The sequence below is a fragment of the Rhinichthys klamathensis genome, unplaced genomic scaffold (genome assembly GCF_029890125.1).
Source record: "Rhinichthys klamathensis goyatoka isolate OS25496 unplaced genomic scaffold, OSU_Roscu_1.1 h1tg000319l_1, whole genome shotgun sequence".
NCBI classification, from domain to species: Eukaryota; Metazoa; Chordata; class Actinopteri; order Cypriniformes; family Leuciscidae; genus Rhinichthys; species Rhinichthys klamathensis.
The window spans coordinates 569362-595439 of NW_026606835.1; the positions used below are offsets into that span (position 1 = coordinate 569362).

The 26078-nt window shown below is 38.4% G+C and overlaps 1 protein-coding gene across 1 annotated transcript; it reads right to left on the reverse strand.

Moving 5' to 3' along the window:
* Positions 1 to 4260: 4260 nt before the first annotated feature.
* nherf1a (NHERF family PDZ scaffold protein 1a) lies at positions 4261 to 25295 on the reverse strand. The gene is made up of 6 exons (XM_056271437.1): positions 24691 to 25295; positions 13751 to 13921; positions 10057 to 10210; positions 8497 to 8540; positions 5494 to 5610; positions 4261 to 5411 (listed from the first exon to the last, which is right to left on the reverse strand). The coding sequence occupies exons 1-6, from the start codon at positions 25144 to 25146 to the stop codon at positions 5256 to 5258; spliced, it is 1098 nt and encodes a 365-aa protein (XP_056127412.1). The 5' UTR covers positions 25147 to 25295; the 3' UTR covers positions 4261 to 5255.
* Between the last annotated feature and the right edge of the window lie 783 nt (positions 25296 to 26078).

The following is a 26078-nucleotide window of genomic DNA, read 5'->3' on the forward strand; positions in this document are numbered from 1 at the left end:
CTCTTGGAGTGGCCACCGATCCACTCCCTCCACCAGCCGGTTGGAGTTTTTTTCAGACTCGGCTATTGCTCGGCTCCGCTCAAGTCAGTGATAATCATCACACTACGTGTTGAGCAGACGTGCTCCTGAAAATTCAGTGATATTCATCACACCTAATGTTGAGCAGTGCTCCTGTCTTATGCGTGCTTATCTATGTCCTACTGGCGAAGGACTTGATATAGCCATTCCCTCCAGCCGATATGAAGGCCAGTTGTTTAAACTCGTCCTTCATGGTACCCAGTATATGGTGGGTCGTGACCATCGTAGCCCAAGTTGGTCTGCAGCATCTGACCTGAGCTTGTACTTCAGATCTCTACCTTCCGCACCACGGGCCATCCTGTGTGTTGCATGCGAGGGTTCGAAGTATCAGTACAAAGTCCTACCCTTCGAGTGCTCCATAGCCAGTTGGGTCCTCAGGTCAACTGGGAGAGCAATCTCGCCCACGGGCTGAGTATCTCTTTTTCAGTTTGGTGAAGGACTCGGTCCAACACGTCTCTTCAAAAGGAGAGTGTGTTGGCTGGTGATATTTAGAAGTGAGAAAGGGTCCCACTGAAAGAACTTTCAGAGGCTCCTGGGGCATATGGCAGACGCAGCCGCTTGGCTTCCTCCATATGAAGACCGCTTCAGCACTAGCTTCACGATCGAGTCCCGAGGTGACCGTGGCAGAGCAGCACGCCCTGTGTGACAACAGTTCACCCCGGCCTGCTGCCAAACCCTCACCGACCGAGGGGGCATGTATAAAGGGCTTGCTTTAACGGAGGCCTGGGCGACCTCCGACTGCATGGGCATCCGTGCCTTGAGTTGTTGCAGTCCACCTTGCTTTGAGCCACCGCTGCTCAGCGAGCTGGTACTGGTCTGAAAGGACAACATCGCGATCGTTGCGCTAAGCTTCCCTCGCATGTCACAACTCACCCGTCACCTTCTCCTTGGAGTCAGAAACTTCTGAGGTCGCTTCTCCCATTATGTCTTCCGGTCTGCTAATTCGTGCCGCCAACTAGCCTCACGACAGCTATGGCCAGGGAGAGTGGAGACTCCCCGCAGAAATGCGTTCCTCAGTGAGCCTTCTAAGAAAGCGGCTATGCGTTTCATTATCGCTGGGCGCAGGCTCAAGTTCAGTGATTTTTGTCACACTCACGTGTTGAGCAGAAATGCTCCTGAAGCTCAGTGAATTTCATCACACTCAGGTGTCGAGCAGAAATGCTCCTGAAGCTCAGTGAATTATCACATTTAGGTGTTGAGCAAAGATGCTCCGGAACTCAGTGAACTTATCACACTCAAGTGTTGAGCAGAGGTGCTCCTGAAGCTTAGTGATCTTCACATGTAGTGTTGAGCAGTGCTCCTGTCTTGTGCGTGCATGTCGCTTGCACCTACTGTGCTAAAGTCAGGAGTGGAACAGGTTTTGATACCAACCAGACCTAGTTCCCCTCGACAGCCTTCCTGACTTCCCCTGAGTACATTTCAGGGACGGGGCATGATGGCACCCGCGTTCAACCCCTGGAGAGATTCCAGGCCGGTCCTAACTGGATGCGGAGGTTCAGGTGGCTACCGCAGGAATATGTGGTAGTTACCATCACTTCAGCTAGCACTCCTTGAAAAGAGGAAGTTGTGCTTACGCCCAAATAGAAGTGGAACCTATTCGTTGAGTGAGTCTTCTCTCCATTGAGAAGATCCTGAGAGCGTTCGGTCATTTCAGTGCTCTCTTTCCTGCAAGATGGGTTGGAGTAGGCTGTTTTCCTCCACCCTCAAAGTGATGTGCCTCTGTTATTACTTGACGCATATCATGATGCAGAAGCATGGGAAGCAAGTCCTGATCATCAGGTTCCTGGGGGAACAAGGATAAAAAAAAGCCTTGCACCCCTCTTTATCCTCTTGGGCCTTATCTCTGGTGTCATTGCACTGCACAGACCACCCCTGAGCCACTACAGGCAGTGAGTTAAAAATTCTGTTTTTACAGTTCTCCTGCTCGCATGGTCTCTACTAGAGGGTAGGGACTTGCTCGCTTTCGGTCAACGAGTTGTGCCTGGAATTTGGGCCGGCTACTCTCACAAGTTGAGACCCCGGCCTGGATATGTGCCCAAGGTTCCTACCTCTCCCTTAAACTGGGACCAGGTGGTGAGCCTGCAAGCGCTGCCCCGGAGTAGGCAGACCCAGCCCTGGCTTTCTCTGTCCGTCCTCAGACCTCAGACCAACTTTTATCTGTTAAGGAAGTCAGCAGAGAGGGAAGGCTGTTTCCAAGCGAGGTTGGCCCACTGAATGTGGTTGCCTTCATCTTGGTGAAAATCCCGAGATGCACATGTCCACTTAGGTGGTGAGCTCCTCTTAAATGAGTGTGTGCTCCCGCCTAGGCGTTGACACAGAGTGCTTTGCTGACAGATATTATAGAGTTGGGGGCTGGGCGACACCTTAGTCGAACCGCGGCTTCCCATGGGCTCCCTTCTCATGAAGCCAGTTTCACTATGAGCCTGGTTCGAAGTGTCGGCTTGCTGCGCCATTCCCCTCCTACGGACTGGATATGTGCGCCATTTTGCTCCAGTAGAGTTCCCTTAACCGAACCCTGTTGAGTTCCTCCGCACCCCTCCGACATCGGACGTGGCGGAACGCCCGGTGTTAGGCCTACCACTCGTAACCCAGTTCATATGTGTATTCTCCACGTTACCTCCCTTTGGGCAGAATGTGGCTTCCGCAGCGTCCCTTCCTTCCATGTCAGGGAACGCTTTCCCAGTGAGCCTGTAGGAACAGCAGTGACTTCCCTGGCCTATAGCCCTGTCCCTTCTCCGCCTTAATGCGGGGGGATCAGGAGGCTTTTGTCTAGGCGCTGGAAGGTGGCAGCTTTAGTGGTGTTTTCAATGGTTGATCCCATTTCAGTCGACGTCGACGTCGACTACGTCTGACGTTCTCGACTGAAAGGGAACGTCCTGGTTGCGTATGCAACCCACCGTTCCCTGAAGGAGGGAATGGAGGACGTAGTCCCCTTGCCACTACCGCTGGACCACCGCTGACTCCGAGTTACGCTCAGCTCCTCAGCGAAAAGCAAATGGTGCGTGCATCTACTTCCGTATTTATACCCGCGCCGCGGGGCGGAGTGTGAGATTAAAATCTTGCACGCCAATGTGCATTGGCTCGTTCTAAGATACTCGAAGACGATAGGCTCCCTAGCGTGATCCCATTTCAGTCGACGTCGATTATGTCCTCCGTTCCTTCCTTCAGGGAACGGTGGGTTGCATACGCAACCAGGACGTTCTGTAGAACCAAAGCCAGCAGTTTCAGACCAAAAGTTGTTTTGCACTAATAAAATCAGGAACAATACTGTTTTTAACAGCACGGTACTGCAATACTAGCTGTATACCACGCAACATTATTAAACATATATATATATACAGTATATATATATGCAGAACCAACTTCTGGCCTGAAATCGCTGGCTTTGGTTCTGCAGAACCAACTTTCGGTCTGAAACTACTGGCCTGAATAATATGAAACAATTTTCAGGCCAACAAAGTTGGTTCTGTACTTATAAAATAAGGAACCGTACTGTTTTTAACAGCAAGCCAATGTTCATATTTATAAAAAAAGGTCTTTGATGTGGAAAAGTACTTAGCACCACATCAGCAGACGTACGCACTTTTTCTTTTGGCAGAGTGTCTGAGGAAATTTAAGCAATTCTTGCTGCTCGCTGTTAACTCCTTTACCGAGTTCTCAAGTAAAGGATTTGGATGCTCTACAGGCCAGCCATTTCAGACTGGAAGTTGGTTCTGCAGAACCATACGTGACAGAACCATATGTTTCAGGTCAACAGTGTCAGTCCAGAAACAACTTCCGGTCTGAGACTGCTGAGGCTACGGTGGACATTTTAATGATCATCAGCGTATGTTCTAACTTCATTTTATTTCACAATAACAATATATCTCAATATAGTTATTTTTGTTTTTTAAATCTTTGTTATTAAAAACAAAGTTTTGATAAAACTGTTATTAATAACAAAGATGCAAATTACAAACAATAGGAACAAATACAATATAAGAAAGATACAAATTAAATAAACAGTGCTTTAATTTTTTTCAGGTACAGACTATTTAAGAGTAGAATTCAAGTAAGAACTACTACAGAAATTGAATAATCAAATGTAAAAATAAAACACTGCATAGTCTTCACTGTATGAATTAAATTACATTACAAAAAAATTACATTTTTCCTTATTAAAGCTACTAAAGTTATTCAGTCGAGTAATGAGTGATTTTTATTTATTCATTTTTTTATATAAATACAGTCATAACAGACCGGCCATTTTTAATAATGTTCATTATAAAAATCACGTTTTTGGTGTAGAACAAAGAGACTTACATTGTTCTTTAACAGTTATTTAAAGCAGGTACATTTCAATATTTTAATCAAAATTTAAAAGTCATATGGAGTGAAGCGAGCATTTGCTGAGGAAATAAAATACAGTGGAAGATTTACAAGTAAAATTACACCACAGATTTTGTGCTTAAACATCCATTACTCATTACCATGTGCTGTTTAAAAAGCATAGTACATCCACTAAACAAGCACTTTAAATAAAACCTTTAATGAGAAGGTTTATCAGCCAACATTATCAACTAACATGTCAATCATTCAGTCAAACATTATCATTTAAGTGGTTAATGGGTCCCATACCAAAAACAGCTCACATTTACAAAATTAAAAGGCTGTAGTTTCTACACTTCATTATGAATTGATCATAACCCCAAAATGAAAACTCGATGGATTGCTGCTGCTCTAAAAGTTACTTCCCATCTCTGTTAAGACTAGTCCTAAAGAAACTCATTAGATACTATCCAGCGCTCTCGAAGGGCCATCAATACTGCATCAAAGCAAGAAAATATACCAATATGTTTCAGGTATCATTTAAGCTTTCTTCTTTTAAAAAATAACATTTTAGACTGTACATTATACAGTAATGTTAAATCGTATATTTCATCTTATATCAGTGATATAGAGGTAAATCAAGTCGACAGAAGTTTATCAAACATTAAAAATCAACAGATTCAGAAATTACACAGGCGAAATAACACTGGTTTAAAAACATACATGTGAAAGGGTTTCTAATTGTGTGCAAGTGTTTTGAAAGACCGAGAAAAGGAGCAGAGAGGCATGATGGGACGGACAATTATAGAGGGGGAGAGGAAATAAGAAAAAAAAATGGGGAAGAGGAAGAGGGGAGGCACAAAGGAGGCTCAGAGGTTGCTGAAGAGCTCATTTCTTTTGCTCCATTCCATCTGCGGGGCTCTCTTGTTGGAGCGTTTCTTGTGAGCTAGTTCCTTTGCCTGTTGCAGCGACATGTTCAGAGATAGTCCTGCGCCATCACTTGAAGCCTTCTCTTTTGGTTTCTCCTGCAAACGTATCATTGTGAAAAATCAACATTCTAGACCTTGCGGTCTCCATATACTCCAGAATGTGTGTGTGGACACAAACCTCTGGTGCTGAGGTGCTGGCTGGAGCTGCGGAAGTGGAGGTGTTGGAGGAGGTGCTAGAGGTCGACAGACTCATAGCTACTTTAGGCTTTTCCTCCTGGGTTGCTTTTCCATTCACCTGCAATAAAGGAAATATAAGACATTAATATAAACATTACATTCAAACACAATTAAAGGAATAATTCACCGTTCCAAACCTGTATGCATTTCATTTTTTTCTGCTGAACATTAAAGAAGATATTTTGAACAAACCGTCTTGGTTCCTATTGACTTCCATTCCATTTTTTTTGTCAAATGGAACCTAAACTGATAAGCTACCAATATTCTTCCAAATATCTTTGCTTTTGCCACAGGAGAAAGTTTGGAACAACATGAGGGTGAGTAAATGATGACAGAATTCATTTTTTATTAATTTTATAATGCACTATCTCACAAAGTGCAGTACCAAAAACAAACCCCTAGATGGACCCTGAGCTTTGTTCAGTTCACAATCTGACTATGGGCCTGTCCCAATACCCACACTTGTGGCCACTTGAAAGTGTGTGCATGCCACAGGATGTCCAAGTGCAAGGCTATCCCAGTTCTGATAAATGTCAAAGCTTAAATCTCTTCAAAAGCTCTACACACACACACACTTGTGGTCTTTCATGCCCACTTGGGCCAAAGACAGGAAATACGTCATGTAAGTAGACAAGTGGTCAAGTCCACTCCAAACACCGCAAGTGTGGGTATTAGAACAGGCTCTGAGTTCAGTAGGAAAGTTTCGTTACGTCTGTAAGTGGGGTCAATAAAGAGATTAGCAACAGTTATAGTAAAATGACTTTTTTATTTATGCTTGCAAAGAATAACTTGTAAGTCGGAACTCGGAAGGCTGAAACACTAAGATACCCATGAACTGAAAAATGTTACAAAATAATAGATCCTCAATTCAGGTCTCCATATCATGGTTGCTATACCATCACAAACAACTTTGGTCAGTTGCCATGGGAACCTGATGTAATGCAGATGAAATCATTTCAACAGAACATAGTCAGACTAACCTGAACAAAGCTCAGGGTAACAAGAGATTTGAAATTCCTATAAATTTCTAATTGTTTGTGATGGTTAAGAGATCAATTTTTAAGAGACTGAACACATTCTAACCAATGAAATATTTCAGAGCTGAGACATTTTAAAATTCAATGATCACTTCACTGGTTCCCTTATTTTTGAAATCTATAAATATTGTATTATAAATCAAGCAGGTTTCAGAAAATTTAAATCCAAAACATAGCCAGCATCAGTCAGTAAAGAATAAAACAAGCTTGAAAACAGCAAGAGTTTGTTGCACTAAATTTGTTTTATTTGTATGTTGTCAATATTACATGATGCATAAAACAAATCTGGTCCTTGCAATGAGGTTTTCTGGTATGTAACCTTACAAAAGTTACAAAGAAGCAAGTACTATGACATACACTACTGTTCAAAATGTTGGGATATATATATTATTTTTGTAGCACTTTATTTTACAGTCCTGTTCCCCATGTACATACTATATACTTATTATAGTATTTACAATAACTGGGTAATAACTAGGTACAAACCCTGAACCTACACCTAAACCTAACCTTAACCCATGTTGTTACCTTATATTACCTAGTACTTTCTTAGGTACGTACACTATAGACATAAGTGCAATACTGTGAAATAAAGTGCAACCATGATATTTTATGTTTTTAAAAGAAGTCTCTTATACTCACCAAGGTTGCAATTATTTGATCAAAAATACAGTAAAAACAGTAATATTGTGAAATTATTTCAATTTTAAAAAACTGTTTTCTATGTTAATGCATTTTTTTTTTAAAGTATGTATTCTGTGATGGCAAAGCTGTTTTTTGAGAAAATGATCTAGAATGCTGGCCATGGCTGGGAACTTTTTTTTTTTTAAATGCTGGCGGGGAAAGAGTTAATAATTTTGTGGAAACCGAATAGAAGGGTTAATTTGAAATAGAAATCTGCTATAACATATACATGTCTCTACTGTCACTTTTGATCAATTTAAATATTTGCTGAATAAAAGCATTAATTTATTTAAAAAGTGTATGCCTATATCAAGTAGGTTTTAGCATCAATGTTGCTTATCTGTCAGCAAAGACCAGCATGAAAGCAAGGATCAGAAAATTTAAATTTGCTTGTTTTGTTTATACGTTGCCAAGATTATACAGTGTAGCAAAAAAAAAAAAAAAAAAAACTGTCATTGAGCTTTTCTGGTATGTAACATTTAAAATATTTTTTTCACTTAGTTGTCTCAACAGTCTCCTTGTCTCCTACTGTCTCCTACTGACGTCAGAACAACTGATATAAACCACATGATAATCCGCAAAGCTCAAAAGTAATGATGGATTTACCAGACTCAAACTCTCTGCTATCTACAGCTGTGCAAGAGTCAGGAATCAGAGCCAGACAAACATCAGAGGGTGAAAGAGTATCTCGAGAAACGCCAGCGGTACCAGGTTTACAGCTTGATAAAGTTAAATGTTTCTGTGTTGTGTGAAGAAAAAGAGCAAAAACTCTCCTGCACACCCTTAAGATGTTTTATCTACCAGCAGATACCTGGACAAAGAGCTTCCATTAACCCGGAGGAAGTGGCAATTATCTGCTCCAGGTTATCATTCTCTCACAGCTAGTCTAATATAGCAGTGGGAAAAGTGATAGAGAGAAACCAGGACACTGCATTAAAAGTGGCCTGAAATCTGGTTATCAGACACCACGGATTTACCCTTGTCCTAATACGGCCTGTCTAATCCCATCACTGACACTCAGACACTATTACACTTCAACAGCCAATAAATGTGATCGAGCAATTTTAGCAAATGCAAATAACTGAAACACATTACACGACCACTTTACGAGAAATGTAAAGGGTCACACGCATGTTTTCTTGACACAAATGAAGATTGGTGGTCTGAATACATGTAATCTTTGAAACTCTGCTTCATTTATCGAAGAGCCAGACGTTGCTCACCTGATCTTCTGCATCACGACTGAGAACAGGCTCTGGGAGTGCACCTAAGAACAGAGAACGACACATTCATTAGGCCTCCTATAAAAAAAGCCTTTTAAAGCTTTAGAGATCAGATATATTTGTCTCACAGTTAGTTCAAATGCAACTTGGGGAAAAAGGTTATGAGATTCATGATTCCTTTAAGGTGACATGAAACGGAAGTTGCGATAGTCTTTTCTTGCCTATTGTGATGTATATCCGAATGAAACGGCTTTTAGAATGAGAAAAATGTTTTATAGGGCGGGACTGGATTTTGTTCTCGGGAGCTGATTGGATCGTAGGAGGTTGGCAGATCTGAATGCTAGTTTGCAGTCAGTTGTGGAGGGTTTTTAGTCACACTGTTCGCCGAGACATACGCATGTCATGAAGAGAACAAACGCCGTTTTGAGAGGGAGATGAGGTTAAAGTTTTTGATTAAAGAATGAAAAAAATAATGATGGGCACAGATAAATCCTTTATAATAAACACTTTAAAGTGCTTAATATACATGGCGGCACCATTTAAAAAAATAATAAAACAGAGTTTCATTAATTATAATGTGAGTAAGGGATTTTATTCATGTTATGAATATTCTTATATTTTGATTTGTTTTTGTCAAGCTACATATATAATACAATACTACTTCTTTCAAAAAGTCTTACAGACCCAATACGTTTGAATGGTAGTGTATATATAAAAACATTTTTAAAATATTTCATTCACTAACTAAATAATTGACTATGTAACATACAAAACATTTTGGGGTTGAACTATGAGCAAAAAATAAAAAAATATATATATTGTGATATATAATTTAATTTTCTCTGATGTAAGATTTTGCCATTGGCCTAAGAGTTTAGTTTTAAATTCACAGCACAATGGCTGGACAGTGAGTTTCCTTCTGGGAAAAAGAAACAGGAAACAGGCAAAAAAGCCTTTTAAGAATTGGGAAACATTGCTATTGTGGTTGAAATAATAAAAGATGAATAAAGATCATGTGTGGGTGCTGTCAACATCCTTTCACTGAAAATGGGGAAAGTCCAACAGCCCACTGGCGAGCTCATAGTAACATTGTAGGGCAATAATTTTCTCAAAAATCATTCATTTTTTTGCTTACTATTTCACCTGTTGCTCAATCACCTTCATGTTATTCTTCCTCATATCTTAGTGGGGTGGTTGGGCCGCCAACAGGAGTCGTTTGCCTGTCTGGCATATTTAGGGTGGGGGTGATTGACTTCCCCCATTTCTCATACTGTTGCCATGGGCCTGATCACCATGACGACATGCTGGCAGTGGGTTATTGACTTTGGCTAATTCTCTACAGACATCAGACAGTGTCACTGCAGGCCTCGAGTTGATGTTTAACCAGCAGTCTGTTACTATGTGAATGTGTGTCCGTACAATCATGTGAAACGTTTGACAAAGTGAACCAAGTTATTCTTGATCAGCAAAACCACACTAAAGGTCAAGGGTGAGATGGAAAGAAACCCACTTTGCACATGCAAAAACATGCCACAGCGGGTTAATTTGTTACGCTGGTACCTGTGAGATGTTTCTCGGTCGGGAGGACCTCACAGCTCATGAAGAAGGCGTCTGTCTCTGAATCCACCACCAGCAGTCTGGTCTCATCTCCTCCTGCTTTAATGGCCGCCACCACTTCTGAATGCTGCATCGTGTGCACTGGAACGCCATTCACCTGCAGAAGCAACCGAACATTATTTTATACATTTTGAAATAGGGAGACACTTACATGGTGATAAGGAAGAGAACATAACAGGAATGCAGGAAGTCTCCATTCATTCCGACTTTTCTGGATATTTTAAATGAATAATTTTTTCCTGGAACATTCAAAGCATGTGGCTGAAGTGGTCAGCACCTGCAGTTCTGTCGTGATCTTCAGGGGACATTTTATTGAAAGCCAATTTTAAATAAATCGAAATAAAATTATATATATATATATATAAATGATTGTACGTTATTTGCTTTTCAAATTTGTTGATTAGTAATTCCTTAGTCAATTTATCTTTTTGCTGTTAATGACATTTCATCATTTAAAAATACAAATTGCATCAAAATATATATTTTTTTAAAGTAAACTACAAGTTATATTATTGTGTTATTTACTTTGTTAATTACACTTTGTTCATTAGTAATTTCTTAGTCAATTTAATTTATTGCTTTAAGGTAATTTAATTTTAATGCAACCTTAATTTTAATTTAATTTAAATGTAATAACATGTAAATGTAAACATAAAATTAAATTACATTTAAATGAAATCCTTAGTTACATTAAAACTTAACTATTAAAACAAAGTATTATCATTTAACTTGTAAATAAAACAATTTTAATCTATTTGCACTATATTGTTTCTTTATTTGCACTATTCACATCAACACAGCTGGACAAACTTTGGCAATGCAAATGTGAGTTTTTGTCACTCTGTACTGCCAAATTCTCTTTAATATAATAATAATAATATAATAATAATAATAAATACATTTTATTTATAATGTGCTTTTCTAAAACCCAAAGCGCTAAATATATATATATAGTACCAGGAAGATAAAGCAAATTACCTTTCTCTGACACTATGTTTAATTGAAGTACTTATGGGTCAATAGAAAGACTAATCCCATGACCATGACTTGTTCTCATGGAGGGGGCACCTGGGAAAAGACTGAAGTTCTGTTGGCCTATCTTATAATGCCAGAGGCTAAGGAATCTGCGTGGGAGATTCAGGGCAGGAGTGGGCTCTTAGGAATGCCGATCCCACTCTCCCGTTCTGCAGGCAATTAAAAAACAGCGGACAAACAACAGTCCCCTTATGTGTCCCTTAAACACAGCCCTTTTACACACACACACACACACACAACAGAACAGAGGAAGCAAAAAGGAGAATTCATCTCAGTGAGCGTGAGAGGCATACAGGCATAGCATGGCATGTTTTTATCGTCATGTTCAGGTAAAGCCATGTGACTCCACATGATGCCTGACATTTAAATGTCTCAGCTCTCCGGAATCTGAGATGAGACGCGGGAAATGGGAGTGAAACTAAGAACAGGGATCCTTAGAGTGTGAAAACACTCAGAGCTTTCAAGCACGGCCGCTGAATGAAGCCAGCGTTCAAAGAAAAGGGTTCAGTGGCATTCTGAAGGAAATTAGACAAGTCTTTAAACCGAAAAATTCAGGCCAAAGAGGACCAGATTTGCAGTCAGGGTGAACAACTTTGCCAGTCTTTATACAGTGAATGGGCATGATTTCTTCAAATATGTGAAATGTCTAAAACTGTGAAAAACCACATGCCACAGACCGAGTAACAAGTTAGCAAAGACTAATTCACCATGACCCTGAAAACATTTACATATTCTGACATATTTTGTCATTTGGTTGGAAAAGACTGATGCATATGACATCATTAATAACTAGCTGCTAATCTGTTATCGGTTCTGTACACAATATACTATCTGAATTTTCCAGGAATTAATTCTGCTGTAGAACACAGTTCACACTAGTAAATAACCAAACTATGTAGCCTACAAAATGGGATGAAAAATAAAAAAGAAAGAAGTATTTTATTTATATTTACTTGTCCGACTTTACTTTCTCCACATTTACACTAGGTATTAACATTCTTTTTGTGCAATGTGTTTGAAATGGGTCAATGATAAATAAAACATAAACAAGTCCTTTTTCTCCCTTTTAACCTTTCTTGAACTTTCTTTGGGGTCTTTGGGACCTCTATCACATAGCCGTAATAAGTGGAATGAGGCTGGCCTGATATCAGCAGCGAGGGGGCAGGTGGCTTGATAACCATACGTGGCTCTGACCTCTCCTCAGGTGTTCAGTAATCCCAGCACTCCCAGAGAGACAATAATTACACTGGCCACTCCTTCACTGATAGCTAATGAGATTAACGCTCTACAAACAGAGTCCAAACCGCTCAGGCATTTAACATTAACACTCTGTGCAAGCATAAAATTATATGTGTAAAATAAAGCTGTGGCTCTAAGATATATTCTTTGATTGTTCCAATGGCAGCTGTAAAATACATCATATGGTGGGAGAACATTGATTGAGATTATTACTAATACTGGCCGAACCACATGTTTTTTTAATGACAGATGGCTATGCCAATATCTAGAAACCAGGATGTCTGCTGGCTGATATAATGTCAATACACACATGACACAATTTAATGACAGAAACTGAGATGTACACGATTTCAGAAATTAACTGAACACTTATTTTATACAATTTTTATGTGAAAAAAAGAAAAGAAAAGAATCCATTGACCAAGATTTCAAGGAAAGTCAAAACGGCCAAAAATAATTTATAATAAACAGTATTTGTACCCTACCGTTCAAAAGTTGTGGGTCTGTAAGAAGTAAGATTGTTTTAATGTTTTTGAAATAAGCCTCTTATGCTCACCAAGGTTGCATTTATTTTGATAAAAAAAACACTGGTAAAGAAGTAATATTGTAAAATATTATTACAATTTAAAATAATTGTTTTGTATTTTAATATATTTTAAAATGCCATCTATTCCGGCGATGGCAAAGCTGAATTTTCAGCATCCATTACTCCATTACAGTCCTACTGTTCAGTCTGTTGAAAACAGTTGTGCTGCTTAATATTTTTGTTTAAAACATGATGAATTTTTTTCAGGATTCTTTGATTTATTTGATTATTAGATTTATTTTATAATTGTATTTATTTGAAATAGAAACATTTTCCAACATTAAAAATGTCTTAACTGTCACTTCAATTTAATGCATCTATCGGTGACCGAGAGAGACACGCTATCTGAACACAAAAGTTGTATTACTTGATTACTACACATTCCTAACACACACACACACACACACACATCAAAAGCGAGGATGGAGCAGAGAAAGAGAGCAGCCCTAGGAGTCTAAAATTTGTCTAACCTCATGATAACTGGATTGTGAGTTTTAGGAGGATTTTTGAGCATATTCAGCAGTATTGTTATTACAGAAAGAGTCAGGACTCTTAAAGGGATATTCCTGGTTTAATACAAATTCAGCTCAGTTGACAGCATTTGTGGCATAATTTTTGACAATTATGACTTTTACCTGGATTTAAATTCAGAAATGCGAGCCGAGGCATATAATAATATGTATAATTAATGTATAATTTTATTTATTTGAAATAGAAACATTTTCCAACACACAGACACACACATTTAAATAGCGAATTAAATATGGTGTATTATACCTGCACTATTTTATCTTGGGGCTGAAGTCCAGATTTCTCTGCTGGGGAGTCCTCATCCACCGCCCTGATGTACTGGCCAGGTTTCGACTTCTCTGTGTGCAGGTTAAAGCCATATCCCGTGGCACCCTTCTTCATGTGACAGAGACGTGGACGCAGCTCATTCTTTGAATCCTACAAAGAGGAAACAAACAAGACAAGAAACTATGAAAAAACCGGATACTCTGCTATGTCACACAAACACACAAAGCAAATATTTGAGGGTATCAGTTACATCACATATTAAGTTTGTTGTAAATCTTGATAAGATCATTTTTACATCACATCTTTCAAATGTAAACTATAGCTAAGAATGTTGTACAAAGCCGAAGTCAGCAACAATCTGATTCCCTCCTGCAACCAACCACATTTCCAAAAACAATATGGTTCAAATCAATCAAATATTCACCACACACCAAAATATTCTTTCACTTCACAAATGTGCTTGAGAAAATCATAACGTACAGAAGAACTTCCAAAGCAAAGCCATCCACCCTAATCGATACACAATAACTGAACAAACAAGTCACCTGCTTCCTGAAACATTCAAGCTTCCTCAAAATTCTGATCAACACTCTAAATAAAACCAAAGAAAATGAAATAATATACAAATAGATTTTTTTAAATAGCTTGTATACCATTTCAAAGCGCAGTCAGTACGTCAACATCCCGAGATGAAGCACTGAAAAGTAGAAGTAATGAAACTGACCAGTCATCTATGTACTTCCCTCTTTAGCAAACCAGTCTGTGATATATGGCTGAACTTATACAAACAGATAAGACATTCAAACATCTACACATGTACATATTGATCTACAGATGAGTCAAAAGAAAGACACATGAGCCAGCAAAGTATGAAAACAAATTTTTTTTGTTTTTTTTTGTTTTGTTTTATAAAATATAAAATGCAGATCATTATATAATACAGTTTAATGTTTCATCTTTCATCTTATGTACCCCTCCCTCAATAGTCCCATCAATAATGCTCAAGTACCCCTTCATAAACACTAATAATAATCATAATAAATACTGCTACTACTTTTGTTGTTGTTATTATTATTATTAATAATTATATAGTTATAGTTGATATAGACAAATTATTTTGTCTCATGTATCACCACAGCCCCCAAAATAATGCTGAAGTATAATAATAATAATAATAATAATTCAAATAAATATTAATAATATATTTCTATATAATTATATATGATACACAACAACACTAATAATAATAATAATAATAATAATAGTCATGAATATTTTTATTATTTCTTTATATAAAAATAATAAATGTGATACACTGATACAAATCATGAGATTAAACATGATTATTAGTTATTTTAATCTTTACATTAACCTGTTTTATATGTAAAAAGCCAACTCAAAATCATTATTTCAGGTTTGGAATCACTGACGAAGACCAACTACAAACAAACCAATTCAGCACATAGGGAAAGTGTGTCCAAGGTGCTCACTCATGATGCTCTAACACTGATAATACCAAAGGCAGCAGTACAAAGCTGCAGTGTAAAGGCTACATACTTCCCGGGAGGGCTGCTCTTCTGGGAAACTGGATAGCACTGCAGAGTGAAGGGGTTAGCAGCACTAGGGTCACTGAATGTGCTTGATACGATTATCAATACCTGTTCATGCTCGGGGCTAACCACAGGTCACAGACAGTGCTGACAAAAGCAAAGGTATCCTCGTTACTATCCCCAAAGAAAATGTGCCTGGATGTAGCCACTAATAAAAGAAAGAACTCTTCTAACCGGTGACTATGCAAATGCAAGGCCTATCTGAGCTCTGAATAGCATAGGCTTAACCAGCAGAGGCCATATGTTACGCTAAGAGTTTAATCCCGCCTGCTAAACACAAGGCTGCGACTGAAGACTTCTGTTTATGGATGGTTTGTGGACGGTGTGTGGTGCAGTGGTTAGAGCACAGGGCTGGTAATCAGAGCCATGAGCTATTGCCAAATTGTCCCCTTGATCAAAGCACTTAACCCCAGGCTGCCCTGGAGGGATTGTCCCTGTAATAAGTGTACTGTACTGTACTGTACTGTACTGTAAGTCACTTTGGATACAAGCGCCAGCTAAAATACTTACTACTCACTATAGAGTAGAGTATTACTAGGTGGTTTCTAATGTGTTTTGGTTGGTTGTTTACAAGCCCATTATTCATTTTTGTAATAAATAATTTTGTTTGGTTTTGTACAAAAATTTAATTTTGTAGCACGACGCGTTGGCTTTAAGCACTGACCAAACTGGCAAGAGACTAAGTTTAGATCTTATTTCATTCTGCAAAACTGTAACTTTCCTGCCAATGTTCTGTAGCCACATACGACTGTTTCTGACAGAAAGATCACAATGTCCGGAGAGGACTGGACATGGACATTATACAGTCAGGAATATTACACAAAGTTATTCGCCATCTGGGTGGGTCTTGTGACAGTATGACACATATGACAGTCACAATGTTTTTTTAAATGCCTGTGATATTACTCACACAAGTAGGCATATAGGATCACTTAACATATACTAAAAGATACACCAACACCCTGTGATAAGATATACAAAGCTGTCTGATAAAGCCATAGGTTGCTGCACTGTATTGGTTCTTAATCTTCTTGTGACTTCATTACTTATTACATGCATGCAACCTCTGAAAACTCTTCTGCCCAAGGCAAATAATGAGTGGAAATTATGAACTGAGATGAGATGATATAGCATGATATGAAAATCATGCTTGCTGCATTGTAACTGTATGAAAAGCAAAAGATACGAAAGCACCGGGCGAGCTGATGGCACTGGCACATGTGAGTAAGGGGAGAATTGTGGGAGTGTGGGAAAGGACTTGGGTGTGGACTGCTATCTTTGAAAAGGGTTTGGCAGGGGCCCACACATTCACAATGCAAAGACGACATCATCCGCTTTGATAAGATCCCTGGAACACTGCACTCTGATTTTATGAAAGAAATCTTATCAAAACCATAAGAAAAGGAGGACACTCAAATTAGGAATATTATGCATGTGATCAATGACATGATGAGAAATGTCACAAAAACCCATCTGGGTCATATTTCACCTCAAAAAAGAAAGAAGAAATTATATTTGCATAAAGAATGAAGCCTATGTTTAAAATGATTACGATTTAAAACTCTTAATGGCGTTATTATCTTCATAGGCAAAATATGATTTCTCATTTAGGTGTGTGTGCAGGTGGTAAAACGTGTCGTGGCCACTGGGCATGTTTTTTTGTGATATTCACCCAATAGCTTGTTCATCACTTGTACATCTGGTACAGAATGGCTATTCCACAAATTTACAAACTACCATTATCTCACCCAAGTTTAGATTAGAAAAAAACAAAAACAATTGGGCACTTGGCAGGAGATACTTATACACTTGATTTGGGCTTAATATAGATCTGTGTCTGACTACTCATATTAAGAGAGGATATCAGATTCATTTGAGAGGATCTTCTCTGTAACCAGTTTTCCAAGTGGAGCAGAACATCCTCGACAAAAACTGAAATGACATGAGAGGAAATAAGCCTATTCTTTTTATTTCATGAAGCATTATAACGGAACTTCGAACAATAAACTAGCATTAAACCATGACATATCATGTTACAGTTTGTGATGAAAGCATGTGATCTCAAAAACATACTAACTTGGAGTTATTATGCATAAAGCTCAGAACGTTTATTTTCTTTTTGGAAGTGTACAGTTCGTTTATGTAATATCATCTTTGAAAGAAAATCCCATTACTAGATAGTCTCCCTCTGGGCCTCCTTTTGCCTTTGGGTTATTCAATATAGGAAGCTGAAGTCAGCAGAGGAAATCATTCCCCCTGTCCACAGTAGATGTGGGGGAGAGTAATTTTAAAACTACACTGTCTGACAAAGACCTTCATTCACTGCCAATCCTCCTGAGATGAAGACTGTCTGTGTGCATAACATGAACCTGTAGCACCTGCAGCCTTCAAAGTGACTATTGGCAAAGAGATCAGTCACTGATTACAGGGTTGAATTTAAAATATAGCCACAACTTTTAGAATGATCTCTCCTTGAATGCACTCATTTCTATATCGCCTAATACCTTTGTGTGAGGAACACTCTGAAATTTAAGTCACCATGCATCACAACATCAGATTATTATGACCAGCATTACAGTATGCAAATTCATCATGATATTTCCCCAACCTTTTGTCACCACAATGGGGACAATCTCACACCACAAACGAACAGCATTCTGTTGACATTTACTCACCCTCAACATTTTTTGTCCACATAATGGACAATACAAAGTCAGTAGGGTTCAAAATAGCACTAGACCATGTGACTTAAAAAAAACAAAAAAACATTGAGACAATTTTCTTTTGTGTCCCACAGAGGAGAGAAAGGTTTGGAACATTATGAGAATGAGTAAATGATGACAGTATTTTATTTTTGGGAGCTGTTGCATTCCAGCAAGTAAACCTGTTTGTCACAGGCAGAGTGTGGTAAGGCCCTAACCCAACCGGTCTCCAGCTCACAGCAGGCCTCAGTAAATCCTCCACCAACCCTATAAAGATACTACAGTTCAATAATACAAAGGTTAATGACTTTATAGCTCACTTTAGTAACTCATAATCTTGTCCTAGGTTTTCTCAACTCTTGAAGGACTGTGTTGGTGAAACATGAACTGATGATTGAAAACAATAATTATCCCAAACCATAACCTTTCCAAGTAAACAAACTTTATTTAAACCCCTCCTATTACGTCATGTGGTATACTGGCATATTGGCTAAACAAAAGCAATTTAGGAGCATTTTTAATAGTATGACACAAGATTGAGTGCATGAATGTGAAGATGAGCAGAGCTGGCAAATGTGCCATAAATATATTTACAGGCCGGAGGCTTTGGATCCAAGATGTGCAGGTGCAAAATTCAACAGACAATAATTAACCTATAGAGATTTGAAAACTGCCAACCGACAGCAAAATGCATAGACAGGTACCAGAGCAGTGAGTTGAGGACTGATACGATTGATATAACTGCTCGTGTCATCTCAAAATGCAACAGACCACAGCAGGAAAACAGCGACCTTGTAACCAAGGAAGTGGTTTATTCAAATGTGTGAACATCCCTCCCCATCTCACAGAGTTACGCATTCAGTTTGACGCATTGAGTTTACTTTCAAAATGTTTAGTGGTGAACATTTTGAGAGTGTGTGGCTACCAAACACATCCTAAGACGCTGTATTGTGTCTGCTGAAATGTATTGTTGTCAAAGCTGGTATTATTATTTGCTGGTCTCATGAATAAAATGTGAATTGTGCTTTAATGGAACTAGAGTGCTATGAGTGGTTCCCAAGATATTGCTATGCAGTTGCTAAGGTATTTGGAAGGTTTCTTTAGTATTTTACTATGGTGCTTTAATTGCTACGTGGTTGCTTACTGACCCAAGTAAAAAAGCCCATCCTATGTTATTCCTATCTATGGTTCTTCAGTGGTTTATGTAAACAGGAAGAGTAAAAGTTTGAGATTTTCTGTCCATTATATTGACCACAAGGCAAAAAAGACAACAAGAGATTGCTTAGAAAATTAATAAGACACCTCTACTCAATGATCTGTACAATTCGAGGAAACATCATGTCAAATGAAATTGGATCATTGGGACATCATTTTACAAATGGAAAATTACACAATGATTTTTAATAATAATTTTAGAATACATTTTGTTCAAATCACTAACCTAAATATAATGTGTTTTTTTTAAAGACAGAAAATTAGCTGGAAGAGTATCAAGGCTAATAATAATTACAAGCCAACAATAATTACAACCACCAGTCTATAACATTATAGTTTTGTAAATGAATTAGTAAAAACAATGTCAGTTTTAATATTGGTGAAGTTAAGAAGTAGGCCACTTCCATCTTTCCATCGTCCATTTGAAAATAACCTAGCAACCTGAAATAAAGCCCTGAATGAACAGCATAGTTCCCTTACCGCAAAAACACAGAACTAAAACACCAATAGCAAGCACACAATGGCCCTCATTTATCATTCTTGCGTAGAAACGGGCGTATATGTTGGCGTAAGATTATGCTTACACTCCTCTCACCGCCTGATTTATGAAGCTGTGCGTACCTTTGAAATCCAGGTGTACGCAATACCTGCCCTTGATAAATCCCGCGGCTGAAAACGATCGTCATTAGAATAACACGCCCCTATATATTCAAGTCTCCGCTTCCCCCACGCCCTCATTTTACGCCATGGACACACGGAAGACGGCAAAGAAGAGAAACTTCTCTGACGTGGAGCCCGAAATGACCTATCACAATGCAATATTTTACAGCACGTCTTTTGAATTAGCATTCAATTTCGAATCACGTTACATGTATGGGGTGTACAATAGTGATGATGATGATGATGTGATGTGGAGTACCATTCATTCACATTAATAATTGCATGACAATTTGTAATATTATTCTTAGTATTATTAGTATGCTTTGTATTATTAATGACGCTTATTGTTATTTAGAAGAAGAATGTCATTATTATTATTTGTATTATTATTATTATTTAAAAGAAGAAGAATGTTTTTTTTATTATTTTGTCAGTCTGAATTATTTTTTGGTCATTGAAAGCCTTTCGTTACCGAACCCAGTCCGTGCGCACCTGCCGGGCCTAACCATGAAACGTCAGGGTAAAGCGCACAGGCTCGCAACTGAAGGAATACATATGCTTATAAATCAAATGCTTTGGTAAAGTCACACAAATTAAACATTGAAGTCCATGTTGCACAAAAATAAACACTGAAGTTTATAATTACTGTTGTTGTTGTTGTTGGTCATATATCAATATATCATATCTTTTAGTTATGTCAGTTTGAGCAGTTGATCAGTTAGTTTGTCAGTGCGTTTTGTGGTGTTAGGAATTGTTTTTCTGCGCATTTCCGCACTAACTCAAAACGTGCGTACACCACCTCCTGAGCTGGCGTAGGATTTGAGCGTGCCATACGCCAACGTCCATATTGATAAATCTCAAAGTCACCGTGGTTTTGGGTGTACGCCAGGTGTACGCTGGAAATTTGGTGTACGCACTTTTGATAAATGAGGGCCAATGTACTTATTATGAACATAATTAAAGAAAACTATTGAAGATTGTTCCAAAGAAACACACCCTTTCTTTCCTCCCAAACACACCTGCATTTCTGAAGAATTATGCGAAGGAATCGCTATCAGAGAATGATTCACATGTTTGCAATGCAATGTCAGGAAATTTTCCAGACTCAGAAGTTGATCTAATTTTCCTAAATCGTCTAATCTGCCTCTTTCCCATCATTTATCATTAAACACAATGCAAGCAAGCTGTATGTGTAATCTGCTCTGAAAACTCATCTCAGTAAGTAAACAGCATCCCGCAGGGCACTGCCATCAAGAACAAAGCTTAGTCTGGGTTAAACTGACAGCCGATCCAGGGATGTTCCCTCCAGCGGCATTTTACTTCTGAATGATCACAGACAGGAAGGATGGGACGCAGGAGGGCGAGGGGAAAACGACACAACAGAAGGGCCATTCATGGTTGACTGAGGGCTTCAAATACACTTTGATAATTGCTGGAAAGAAATGTGATTACAATCCGTATTGTTCCAGAGCCTCTAAATAACTGTTATTGAGCGGAGGACTTCTCAGGGTTATGATGATTAAAGTTATTTCTGGCTCATGCCACATAATCAGAAAAAGGACTGATAAACAAAGGCCTGTATGAAATGATGTAAAAGCATAACAAGCATCAAAACTGCACATTTGAAGTTTGCTTTTGCTGTGCCGGCACTTTCAAAAACTTAATTGGGATTTGGCATGCCTTCTATAGTAACACTAACTTAACTAAGTAACTAATAACTAGATTTAGATTTTCTTAAGAAAATGTAAGTTGTGCTTGCCTGTGCAAAAACTCACTCACTGCCATGATGACAGGATGTTGTAGGGGGTTGCCAAGGTATTGCTAGTGGCTCTGCCACTTCCAAATGTCTATGATATTATCTAAATAATACACATTATTTGAGAAATCATTCATCATGTCCTTAGCACAAAGGACGCAGGACAAGTGACGCACCAACTTTTAATATCTAAAACCTCTAACCCCAAGTATCAGCAATAGTAATAGAGATCTTCAGTAACTTCTTCGAGTCTGAAAACACATCAGAATCTGTTATATAGGATAAAAGGATCTCAATCCTACTCTGTGGGCTCCTTTCTCTTTAATCTTATGCCTGCACCCAAACAAAGAGTAACTTTCCACAATAACCCCCTTGGCCCCTTCACCACTCAAGGATCTCCAAGGCAAGGGATTGGGACTTTATTGGGGTCAGCTTACCCTGCTGGCTTTTGTCCTCAACCCGAACAATTACAACACAAGAAAACCATGAAATATATTTGGCCCAATGTTTTATTTACCGTCTAACTGAGCTCTATTGAAACTAACTAAAAAAGGAGAAATCACTGAAATAGCTCTGATGACTTTACAGTTTTTTGTTTTGTTTTTTTACAGTGCTCAATGAATGGAAACTAAATTAATGGGGATGATAGGATATCCTCTTAAAGGGATACTCCACCCAAAAATAGGGTGACCAGACATCCCGTTTTTTCCGGAACAGTCCCGTATTTCAGCACTATTTTTAGTGACCCAACTTGTTATGAAAAAATCATGTTTTGTCCCATATTTCATCTATAGAGCGAGTAGTAATCTCCTGTCATGCGAGAAAAGCCTAATCAAAGGTAGCCAATAATGTCAGAGTAAATTTTGTAGAACAAAATAACCATCCAATCACAATTCCCTATCGATTAACGGAGAAGGCAGGATCTGGCCTCAGTGTCAGTGATAGAGAGCGTGTAGGAAATCAATTTGTATGTAAAGACGCTGTACTTCTAGTTATAGCACCAAAAAAAAACATAAATGAACATCAGAAGGTATGTGTAAAGAAACAGTACAACTTATACTGTATCATGTTTCAATTGCGAGAAGACATCAATAAAGCAGCTTGTAAATAATGTCACGTGAAACATTACATTTACTTCAAGAAAGACATTCAGTGTCCAACTTGTTAGTTAGCAAGAGAAAACTCAATTTCTCAAAAAAAAAAATTATACAGTAGTGGCCAAAAGAGATGTCCGGAGAGGATATTTCTCAGTATTTGCTTTTAATGACCCTACAAGATCAAAATATATTGTGAAGAAGAAAACACACAATACCCAATAAGTTTTGCATGAGGTATGCGTAAAAAAATGGTATGACACAATTTGTTGTTTCAAATTTCATTTGTGCATTATTACAAATGGAACAATTGAGCTTATACATTAGTTTTACACAACTATATGCTTACAAAATCCTTAATAAAATGTTTGAATAAAGGGCGAAGATGACCATTTTCCTAGGCTGGACATCACTTTTGGCCACTACTCTAGCTAAAGTTATTGTAATGTGTAGATGTGTGCGCTCTGGGGGTGAGGGTGCCTGTACCCTGTGCTATTCCACTCTGAGAACTCTGGATACCCCCCCAAAAGAAAATTCTGTCATCATTTGTTGCTCCTAAAACCTAAAAGAAGACATTTCAGAAATGTCTGTGTTCTTTTGTGCATACAATGGAAGTCAAGGGGTTCCAAAGTTATTTGTTTTTCCAAAGTTTTTCAAATTATCTTCTTTTATGTTCCACAAAACAAGTCATACAGGTTTGGAACAACATGGGGGAAGTAAATGATGACAGAATTGTCATTTTTCGGTGGGGTATCCCTTTAAATTAAACACAGGTTAAAATTTACGTCCCATGAAAGAGAATAAAATGTTGCCCAGTGAAAGGACTTCAGATTAACATCAGAGGAATGAAGATAAAGCCTTTTATATTCTTATTGCACAATTGGTGCAAATCACTTGCAGACCTTGTACTGTTACATAAATATGGTGTATCACTTTAGAGCTATGCAAATTACCTATATACTCTACATGATTATGTAATCTTAAAATTTCAACAGAGGTAAATTATCAGAGAGCCCAGTTATGAGACTAAATATGATGCATATCTGATCCACGAGAAGAATTTTGGCCACACTGTCCACTCCTTCCTGCTATAATTATTATTATATCAGTTATAATTTACTGGCAATTAACAATACAGCATAAAAAGTAACATCATTGTACTGCTCAATTACTTTGCATGATTATAGCTATGAGTGTTAAGTAATCAGGCCTTTAGCAGCTATGATGTGTTGGAATTTGGTTGATTCAGCTAATGACATTTATCTTTCTTAAAAAGCTGGAAAACATGTCTGATTGTCATCATGTCTGACAGGTCAGACTGAAAGTACGGTAATGTGAAAACCAGAGAGACCTGTGACGTAACACATTGAATATCTGATTTAAAAGATGTAAATGTCCTCCAACATTTCAGAAGCACATCCAAAGTTTAATGCATTTTATAGCAAACTAGCTTTTCTCTGGATGGCAAGTCCTCTTATGCTCTGCTGGGAATATGATATTAGTAGAATATTTTGTACAATACAATCATTTTGATTGTTTAAAATATATATATTTTTTTAATTCAAAGGTTGTGTAACTCTCTAGCTAGAGACAAACAAATTGTAACTAAAATGACGAAACTGTAGATTTAAGCAAGGATATTGCAATAAAAGTATTTTAGTGTTTTTTTACTTAATAGTTACACCACTTGAAATAATTAATTAATCAAAATATGTGGTGAAAAATAGGCCAATAAATATTTGTCTACTATGAATACAAACTAACAAGAATGTAAAGATACTGGGGCATCTGTCAAACTTGACGCACGTGCTCAGACGAGTAACATTTTCCAAAATAACCATTTTAACGTGATGGAAATTTGTTTATTATACATTTAACTCACCTTGGAGCTCACGCTCAGTCTATCCATGCGTATGTCCCCGTTTGTCTCCGGGACGGGGATGGATTCCCTTGGTGTCCCGTTCTTCACATCATCTTCATGGTCCGAGCCAGCACTGCTCGGTATCGGTATCCCATCAGTCACATACTCTCTCTGGCACTTCAAATTGTGCTTCTGCAGCAGTTCTGCCGTCTCTGGATCCAGCACGATGAGCTCCAGTTTGTCCGTAATGCCTCGAATGCGAGACACCACCTGTTGATGCTTCTCGTCCTCCACATTCTCGCCGTTCACGAACGCCAGTTTGTCTCCGGCCAACAGACCCGCGGCGACGGCAGGAGAGTCGGGCTCCACATGCCGGATGAACTGACCAGGTTTGTTCTTTTCGCCGTGAAGATGAAAACCGTAGCCGCTATCCCCTTTTTCTAAGACGCACAACTTTGGCCTGAGGTCGCTGGACATTTTGAAACTATAAGACTTACACAAAACCAGCAGTCCGGCTAAACTGAAAGTAGGGTTTGGCAACCACGAAAAACAGATACGTGTAGAGAAAAACTCTCCGCGCCGCCCACTCCGCGTCTTCACTGTGTTGCAACACTATAAGTCAAATCGCAGTTTTCTTTGAAGTGTAGCCAGTCAGCGCTTCACGAGCCCGCCTCTGTCTGTAACTCTCGCTGATTGGAACTTTCACCTGTCAATCACAAGAACGTCATTGCGCGAGTTCTGCAGATTAGTTTAAAAGGGACTATGGGCAAATACCATATGCAAGCAAAATCAATAATGAAAAACGGATCCCTTTATTTTAGAGTAGATTTTTTTTGTTTTTAAAAAAAATTAAATATAGTATTGATAGGCAAGCGAAGTGGCAGCTTTTTTATAATTTCAATTTTGTTGCATAATTTAACTTTGGAAAATGTTATATTTATTATTACACCTGAATTCTGTGTTCCAGTGTTGTTACGTGAAATATGGACACGTATGATAAACACTTTTTTTTTGTGTGATATGTTCGAAAAGTCCTAAACAGTTTCTCTACAACATACATAAAAAGTTTCAACAAAATAGTTCTGTGATGGATTCAGGAATGTAACAGGACATGGAAAATAGTTGGAATTCCATGGCATGCTTCTGCATTTCAATGCAGGATAAAATGGTAACAGTTTGCCATATATTTTCCCCTAATACACCTCTGTTATATGTAGACTGTCCAACAAAGTAATTAAGATAAAGTAATGTTTTTATAATCTGATTTTTGAATATACTAGCTTTGATATGTATTCCAACAATACCTCTCACACTATAATCATATCTTGCTACTTTGGCAACCCTTTGCTTTCTTCCATCATAGACTATGCAATAAAAAAGATAAAGACTTGCTGATTCCCTTTCACAGG

What these genes read in the sequence shown, in the direction of transcription:
- nherf1a (XM_056271437.1), bottom strand. Translation starts at nt 25,146, where the DNA reads ATGTCCAGCGACCTCAGGCCAAAGTTGTGCGTCTTAGAAAAAGGGGAT. An exon ending in GACTGAGCGTGAGCTCCAAG is followed by an intron (nt 13,922 to 24,690) that starts GTGAGTTAAATG and finishes TCCTCTTTGTAG; the next exon opens with GATTCAAAGAATGAGCTGCG. An exon ending in GTCGTGATGCAGAAGATCAG is followed by an intron (nt 5,611 to 8,496) that starts GTGAGCAACGTC and finishes CCTTTATTGCAG; the next exon opens with GTGAATGGAAAAGCAACCCA.